General features: G+C 36.7%; 1 protein-coding gene across 1 annotated transcript in view; it reads right to left on the bottom strand.

Annotated features, from left to right (window-relative positions):
• Positions 1–200: 200 nt before the first annotated feature.
• Positions 201–9355, bottom strand: part of CARPB (Carbonic anhydrase-related protein B) — a 286975-nt gene continuing 277820 nt past the window's right edge. Inside the window, exons 8-9 of the mRNA XM_067780979.1 lie at positions 2551–2734; positions 201–279 (exon numbers count right to left, since the gene is read on the bottom strand). Of these exons, the coding sequence (XP_067637080.1) occupies positions 257–279; positions 2551–2734 (207 nt within the window). The 3' untranslated portion in view covers positions 201–256. The remainder of the gene's footprint in view (positions 280–2550; positions 2735–9355) is intronic.

The following is a 9355-nucleotide window of genomic DNA, read 5'->3' as shown; positions in this document are numbered from 1 at the left end:
TTCTAATACAACTTTAATTTAAGTTTAATGGAAGCTCTTGTGGCACGCCAATTTACGTTTACTTACGTACATAATGCATATATGTGTGTGTGTGTGCAAACGTTTTCGTATGTATACAAAAAATATGTCCTTAAGTATTTATGCATACATATATATATATATATATATACTCGCTTGAAGGAGATGCAATTGCTATTTATTTTAATTTGATTTCTGCTGCTAATGATGTTGTTGTGATTCACCGTTTAGTTACGCCTCAATGTTGTTTCCAACTTGTAGCTGCAGAAAATTGAAAATAGAAAATATGTAAGTATATGTGAATAATGAATTACTATTTGAAAAATAAATATGTGTTATACATACAGTAGCGAAGAGAAAAATAGCAGTGGAATTATTTTCGGAAATTTCGTCTGTTTTATGCTTGTTTTTATTTTTGATATTTTAGCAAAAAACTTCTATGAAACTAAGCAAACCAGTGACAAAAACGTTTTCCAAAAATTGTCATAATTTTCGAACTTGCTTGTTTGGAGATACCTTAATTTTTGTGAGTACTCATTTTTGTAGTTCTATCAATTTTATTTTATCTAATTACAAAACTCGCATTGATTTCTGGCATTTTTTCCGAAGGGTGTTTCAGATTTTCTTCTATATAAAGAGAAAACGCTTGCGCACCTTGTATGTAGGAAAACCTAAGACTCACTTCGAAACATAAATTTCAAAAAATTAATGTGAATTTTGCGGGAACTATCACTTGTACTTTATCAGACTAAAAATGATTGGACTATCAAACTGTATACTCGAAACAATTCAGAGGGCTCCAAAAAATAAAAAAGCAATTTCGGTAAGTTTTTTCGATATTTCGAGGTTTTTGTCATTGATATGCATAGTTACAGCTTAAAAATGCATAGCAGTATTTTCTTAAAATATCGATAGCAAAAAAAAAAAAAAAAATTTTATCGGTGAAATTTTATAAAAATGTCCGCTGCTATTTTTCTGTTTGCTGCTGTAACTATAATTTGTACATATTTTTCAAATAATCAATTTGAATTTTTTAAATAATATTCACTGATGTTGAGCTGGTTAGGTTAGGTAAGGTTGGATTAGGTTGAACTGGCCGGTCTGTGAGGACTTCACGTATATTGGATGAGTCCATAGTGCTACCAGAAGTTTGTTTAAAGACCAATATAAACGCCCTATCAGAAACCAGGGCCTATGTTATAAAATTACTTACTTCTCTTGGAAAATACTGAAAGTTTTCCAGACCTATATGGCACTTATGGCTTCAAGATCTTATAGCTGTATCACTTATAGTATAGCTGTAGTCGAGCAAATAACGATAATAATAACCTTTTCTTCCGCTAATCGCACAATCGCACTTCGTACATATGATGCTGCAAAGCAGTCAGCGTCCAGTCACTATATCCGTCAAGAGTCTTCGGTCATCTCTTTTTAATGTAGAGCTGGATATTGACGCCAATTTTTTACGTTGATAATAAGTTCCGTCCAAAATTTATTAAGTTTTGTAAAATAAGTTTTAGCAACATGATTAAGTGCCATCTAATGATGATAATGAAGACGATCCAAATGTTACCCATCATCTACCGCCTTCGAGCTTGCTGGGCATAAGCTTACTGCTTTCCACTTCTCGATCCACTGATAATTATAGAAATAACAAAACCAACAACCCATTTATCCAGTCACCCACATACTTTTCCACCGGTGATTTTGGTTATCCCTTAACCGATTCACGGATAACTGTTTACATCCAGCCATTCATTCACCATTTTATGTACCGCTGGTAATTTATCGTGTCCGTCAACAGATTCACGTTAGCCAAATTCACTAGTTGGATTTGTCTTCAGCCTTCTCTTCGTCATTCTCCGATTCGGCTAGTAGCTTTGTCAGTTCCCACTGACTTCACATTCACCTGCGCACTGCATCTTTTACCTTGAATCGGAGACTTAGTTATCTTTTGGTCATCTTCGAGACAACACCACTAGATGCAACTCTCCGCTGCGGTATATGTGTGGTTTTGGCTCGATTTAGTCCTAAATTAACCGTACAGATTTATATAGAACTAAGGACTAAACATCATTCTGAAGTAAACTTTTTGTACATTGAGTACTTAATGAGCTTAGAGTACTTTTCCTACAGTGAGTATTTAAAATTTCTGGGGTAATAATTATTTTTGAGAAAAGTGTACTTTTTGCGTACTGCATACTTTCGAGTTTTCAGGATTTATACAAACGAAGCTGCACTGATTACTGAGTACTTTTCTAGTTGTGAGTACTTTTTGAGTATTGAATTCTTTTGACTACCCATAATCGATAATTTTGATACTTGTTAATAATGCTTTGTGAATCAAGCAGCCACGGTGGTATTGCCGAATAGAGTATCACCACGAGTGGCGCCGCCACGAATATCAGCACAAGCATGCAACGCCGCGTTACATTACCCAGCACAACCAGCATACATACTAAATTTAATATAACTTATAGTTTCACAAAACACATCTCAAGCTAAATTTTATAATATTCATCGCCAACTCACCTTTATAGTACACTTCACGGTACATGGTGGGACATGCAGCTTTACCATTCACCTTTGTTGTTTTAAAATCGATATTCGTGCGAATCGGTCGGTGGAGTAGTGGTTGCGGTGGTCGATAATTATTGCCAAGTGGGGCTTTTGGATGGTCGGGACTACCTTGCATCAGGCGACGGAGGGCGTGCAACTGTAAGAAAAAGAACAGGATTTACAATTTTTTGTTAAATTTTTTTTTTTTGATGTCACCAAAGAAAACATGATACTCTTGCAATACATGCAATTATGCGCTCATAAATCTCCTTCCTATTTTATTTATTACCCACCAATTTTCTAGTCTGCTTAACAGCAATCGCTTCACGGTAAAGTTTAATAACTTTCAGATCGCCAGACAGCGATTATCGCTTCTAATCCCTCATACTATTGGAGTCGGCTGCTTGCAAACACAAATCGATGCACCTACCCAGATTGCAAGCACTAGGGATGTTAGTTATGTGATCGAGGTAAAGAAATATAGCTTTCCATATATTAAGATATTCAGGGTGACAATACGATACGATGAATACGATAACTTTAATAAATTTTGAGATATCTTAATAAAACTTTGTATATAAATAATTTTGTTGCCACTCATCCCCCATCGTAATCTAAATTAAATAAATGTACGGTGCGATAACCTCCGAAGAGATCTAAGGCCGAGCTTCACTTCCAATTTGCGTCGGGGTCCTATTTTTTTTTTTTTTTTTTTTTTGTTTCCTACAAATTGGCGGGATGGGACCTACTTGTTTAATTCCGCCTCCGAATGTTATCTGTAAGGCAGATGAGTTTTCACTGAGAGCTTTTCATTCCAGAAAAACACTCGGAGTGTTTACCGAACACTGCCGAGGGGCAACCACGCTTAGACAATTTTTCTTCTAATTGAAAAAACTTGTTTCTAAAGTTTTGATGTTGCTTTTTCTAGGGCGTGAACCCAGGATATTCGGTGTGGTAGGTGGAGCACGCTACTATCATACCACGGCGGCTGCCAATCGCCCATCGTAATTTAATATGAGCAAAATTAAATGATAAACACGCCCAATTCCAATATAAAACTTTTTGAAAGCACAAAAAACGCATAGCATCTATAGCTGATTTCTTGCTAAACTTAAAAACTCAGTCAAAAACTAGGACGCACGCTATAAATTAACCCCGTCCTAATAACAAATACCAAAATTGCTCTACCGTTTCCTCCACCAACCCTTACTTCCTACATTTGCTATAGCTGACAAGATCTAAATCAAAAGCATATGACGCCAGAGACAGTGGGGACAGAAAGGATCCTCCTCTATTCTACGCATATATAGATACTCCTTGAAACCGCCGTGCCCACTCAATATATGCGTGAGATGGTAGCTTAGTTCACCGTGCTTCCGCTCGTACAATTCCGCTTTATACCGAGCTAACATGAAGGTCCAGCGCCCTTACCTCGGTTCTTCCCACCAAAGTATTTTTACGCTTTTCTTGCCACCTTGAGATGGTCTGCCGATTCCAATGACAGGTGTATCCATTTCACTTCACCGTAGATCTACTGGCATTTTTCGAGATAAAACATAGAACAATTAGCACGTGCTTTTCGTATAGCATTAAAATGGTAGGTTGCTAGTATATCTTTTTGTGGGTCATTTTAGTTTCCTGCCACACTGGTACTGCATCTTATATTATCAAGCTGGCTACGTTGGATAAAAGTTGACGGATAGCTTCGCCTGGACCGCCGATGTTGAGAATTACTCGCGTTAAGGCTCCATAAACTTTAGAAAATTTCTCTCCCACTACCTTGAAGTGCTCCTGAGAATTCAGTTTTGAGTTAATGTTCACTCCGAAAACCTACTGTCTAGAATGACTCCTACATATTTTGTATAAAGTTTCGCCTGCAGGATTACACCTCCTAGCTTAGGCCTTGATCAATTTGGGACCTGCTTCTAGTATATAAGATCGTGATCTTTTTGTCCAAGGTCAGATGAAAGAAACATAAATTATATTCTCTTCGATTTATTTATTCCTGCCTCAATTTTAAAAGAGAGGTACTCTTTGGGCACCGTTCACCAGGTCGCCATTTTCGTTCTTAGAGAAATTTGTCCCAGGCTTAAAACCTTCCGCCCATCACCACAGTTTTTGGTTAAACTAGAGAGGTCTACTCCTGCATCATTTGCACAATTCTGTCATTGCATCCGATCTCAACGTTTCCATGTAGACAGTATGATTTGTTTGGGTTTCCGTACAGAACTCTTTTTTTCGTGATCACCTGGAACAAATTTTTTTCTTTTGCACCTTTGATTGTCCTCTAGAGATACGACCCCATTACTTAAGCAATATGTCGAGTTGACTTATTCTCTCTCAGGAGTAACTTTTCATCAACAATCAAGTAGCTTATTGGATTTTTTGGTTAAAATAGTCCTGCATATTACCATGTTTCAAGCAATGACGAAGCCAACCTTCCTCAATCCATCGTACATTAAAGTAATGATTAAATATCGCAGTACACAGGAAATGGTTTAAATTGTTTCCTTAAATTATATTGAGACTTATTGCTTTGAAAATTTTGCACGGTTTACAGGAGCATTAATGACATGAAAAAACACATACGATTTTCGCGTTATTATGCACAACAACGGTTCTAAAAATTGAAAATGAGCTTGGGTAAATATATTTTAACTTGTAAATTAAATGGATAGTAGACCGTTTCAAAATAATAAAACTCGTTTTAAACTTCTTTACCCCCCAAATGGAAAAAGTAGAAGAGGAAGCAGAAGAGAGAGGGAGGTAGTGAAGGTCAGGGTTACTGAAAGAGATAGTGAACAGTCGATGGTGATAAAAGAGGAGATGGGAAAAGGTTCAAAGAAATGTTAGAGGGAGGGATAGAGGGGGAGAAGAAGGTAAAGTTAAAGGTAAAGGTAAAGGTAAAGGTAAAGTTAAAAGCAAAGGTAAAGGTAAAGGTAAAGGTAAAGGTAAAGGTAAAGGTAAAGGTAAAGGTAAAGGTAAAGGTAAAGGTAAAGGTAAAGGTAAAGGTAAAGGTAAAGGTAAAGGTAATGGTAAAGGTAAAGGTAAATGTAAAGGTAAAGGTAAAGGTGAACGTAAATGTAAAGGTAAAGGTAAAGGCAAAGTTAAAGGTAAAGGTAAAGGTAAAGGTAAAGATGAACGTAAAGGTAAAGGTAAAGGCAAAGGTAAAGGTAAAGGTAAAGGTAAAGGTAAAGGTAAAGGTAAAGGTGAAGGTAAAGGTAAAGGTAAAGGTAAAGGTAAAGGTAAAGGTAAAGGCAAAGTTAAAGGTAAAGATGAACGTAAAGGTAAAGGTAAAGGTAAAGGCAAAGGTAAAGGTAAAGATGAACGTAAAGGTAAAGGTAAAGGTAAAGGCAAAGGTAAAGGTAAAGGTAAAGGTAAAGGTAAAGGTAAAGGTAAAGGTAAAGGTAAAGGCAAAGGTAAAGGTAAAGGTAAAGGTAAAGGTAAAGGTAAAGGTAAAGTTAAAGGTAAAGGCAAAGGTAAAGGTAAAGGTAAAGGCAAAGGTAAAGGTAAAGGTAAATGTAAAGGTAAAGGTAAAGATGAACGTAAAGGTAAAGGTAAAGGTAAAGGCAAAGGTAAAGGTAAAGGTAAATGTAAAGGTAAAGATGAACGTAAAGGTAAAGGTAAAGGTAAAGGCAAAGGTAAAGGTAAAGGTAAAGGTAAAGGTAAAGGTAAAGGTAAAGGTAAAGGTAAAGGTAAAGGTAAAGGTAAAGGTAAAGGTAAAGGTAAAGGTAAAGGTAAAGGTAAAGGTAAAGGTAAAGGCAAAGGTAAAGGTAAAGGTAAAGGTAAAGGCAAAGGTAAAGGTAAAGGTAAATGTAAAGGTAAAGGTAAAGATGAACGTAAAGGTAAAGGTAAAGGTAAAGGCAAAGGTAAAGGTAAAGGTAAAGGTAAAGGTAAAGGCAAAGGTAAAGGTAAAGGTAAGGGTAAAGGCAAAGTTAAAGGTATAGATGAACGTAAAGGTAAAGGTAAAGGTAAAGGCAAAAGTAAAGGTAAAGATGAACGTAAAGGTAAAGGTAAAGGTAAAAGCAAAGGTAAAGGTAAAGGTAAAGGTAAAGGTAAAGGCAAAGGTAAAGGTAAAGGTAAAGGCAAAGGTAAAGGTAAAGGTAAAGGTAAAGGTAAAGGCAAAGGTAAAGGTAAAGGCAAAAGTAAAGGCAAAGGTAAAGGTAAAGGTAAACGTAAAGGTAAAGGTAAAGATGAACGTAAAGGTAAAGGTAAAGGTAAAGGCAAAGGTAAAGGTAAAGGTAAAGGTAAAGGTAAAGGTAAAGGTAAAGGTAAAGGTAAAGGTAAAGGTAAAGGCAAAGGTAAAGGTAAAGGTAAAGGTAAAGGTAAAGGTAAAAGTAAAGGTAAAGGTAAAGGTAAAGGTAAAGGCAAAGGTAAAGGTGAACGTAAAGGTAAAGGTAAAGGTAAAGGTAAAAGTAAAGGTAAAGGTAAAGGTAAAGGTAAAGGTAAAGGTAAAGGTAAAGGTAAAGGTAAAGGTAAAGGTAAAGGTAAAGGTAAAGGTAAAGGTTAAGGTAAAGGTAAAGGTTAAAGTACATGTAAAGGTAAAGGTAAAGGTTAAGGTACAGGTAAAGGTAAAGGTAAAGGTAAAGGTAAAGGTAAAGGTAAAGGTAAAGGTAAAGGTAAAGATAAAGGAAAAGGTAAAGGTAAAGGTAAAGGTAAAGGTAAAGGTAAAGGAAAAGGTAAAGGTAAAGGTAAAGGTAAAGGTCAAGGTAAAGGTAAAGGTAAAGGTAAAAGTAAAGTTAAAGGTAAAGGCCAGTGGAAAGTTTCATCATACTATAGGGAAATATTTTGTTAAGTTAAATACGGTCTAACTCAAATATGGATAAGTCGTGTCGGATTCCTTAGTTCCCTTACCGCTGCTGTTGTAGTGAACCTTAAATAAATGAACTACACAAATGTAACGTGAATGTTAATTAAGCGAAGCGATGGCAGACAAGCTAAACGCAGTAGGTGGGACAAAAAAAAAAAAAAACGGAGATCAGGAAAAACGAAAAAAAGGACGATAAATCAGACTAAATACAGAAAAAGTAAAAGAGTTAAGTAGAGCGTCAATGTAAAGCAGGTTGTGGTTCGCTGCGTTTCAATGGTGCCCCTGAGACTTGATTATGTGGCGCGCAGGCCAAAAAAAACAACAGCAACACAGTAGTGCGCAAAATGACACGAATATAATGTTGTCATTTGTCTGCAAATGTATGCATACCCACTTGCACGATGTAAATCTTTATGCACATCGTTGTCTATACCCATGAAAAGCCGGCACAGGAGTTCATGTACATACATATGTAAGTATGTAACAGGAAGTAAAGGCACGCGAATGCATATGCCACCGAAGTGCTTTAGGAACAAAAGTATAACGGATGCCTCTACTTAAAGGGAAATTTGTTTTTGTGTTGGCTGCTGCGTATGCGGAAATATTATCTACGCTCTCTGCAGAGCCTAGAGACTGCTGTATTTTACCATAAAATAGCGCTTCAAGGTGAAATGCGTTTGTGCCGTTTTGGAGATGGTTGAATCGGAGTTAAAAAAAAAATTTATTATATGAAAAAAGTTGCCGTTAAAAACATGTGCATATAATGTTTACATATGTACATATGTATATATTTAAAGGGATATGTCAGCTTTACAAGAAAAAAAAAGTGCTTAAAAAAATAAAACAAAAAAAGTTTGCATAAAAAATTACAGTGAATTACGAAGAAACGCCTGCTGCCTTGCCGCGCGACAAAAAATTACAATTAAAATAAAACTTCGTTGCTTTACTTTATCAGAAAGCAGCTACCTTCGTTGCATCCATATATTTAAGCAAGGATGGTGTAATGAGGTGCAACAAAAGTCCGTCTCTTATCTTTAAAAATATAAATAACTCTATATGTATGTGTTTGTGTGCACTCAGGTATTTTCGCATATTATATTAAGTCCATACTTTTACAAAAGCTTTTACAAATATGTTTGCTTGCCTACTCGTATCTTTGTGTGTAATAGATACACTGTTGCGCGAAGCAATAGAAGCGTCAAGTTTAGTGAGCAGAATAATTATATTTGCAGCCACCGTGGTGTGATGGTAGCGTGCTCGGCCTACCACACCGTATGCCCTGGGTTGACACCTCGGGCAAAGCAACATCAAAATTTTAGAAATAAGGTTTTTCAATTAGAAGAAAATTTTTCTAAGCGGGGTCGCCCCTCGGCAGTGTTTGGCAAGCGCTCCGGGTGTATTTCTGCCATGAAAAGCTCTCAGTGAAAACTCATCTGCCTTTCAGATGTCGTTCGGAGTCGGCGTAAAACATGTAGGTCCCGTCCGGCCAGTTTGTAGGGAAAATAAAAAGGAGCACGACGCAAATTGGAAGAGTAGCTCGGCCTTAGATCTCTTCGGAGGTTATCGCACCTTACATTTATTTTTATTTTTTATACTTGCTTCAATTGTATGCTTGCATGTGTGTAACATTCCTTTTGAACGTACCGGTACCCATCCTTTAGGCTGCTGTGGATATGTTGGCATGTAATAGGTTGGTTTTTAATGTAATGAAATGCAACACCAAAACGCCGGCAGCATTGTGCTTTCACGCTTAAACTTTCGGTGCCCAACCTATTAATAATAATACTTCCAGGCAACTTTTCAGTAAGTATGTACATATATGCACCAAATGGCGGCGACAGTAGTGTGGCAGTAGCGGGCTCCACCTTCCATACCGAAGATCCTGGGTTCGAGCCTCGGGCAAAACATCATCAAAAATTTGGAAACAAGTTTTTCAATAAAAATAAAAATGGGTCACCCCGCTTATAA

Source organism: Eurosta solidaginis, chromosome 4 (genome assembly GCF_040869045.1).
Source record: "Eurosta solidaginis isolate ZX-2024a chromosome 4, ASM4086904v1, whole genome shotgun sequence".
Lineage (NCBI taxonomy): Eukaryota > Metazoa > Arthropoda > Insecta > Diptera > Tephritidae > Eurosta > Eurosta solidaginis.
Note: the sequence above shows the minus strand (reverse complement) of the source record. Positions and strands in the feature narration are given on the sequence as shown.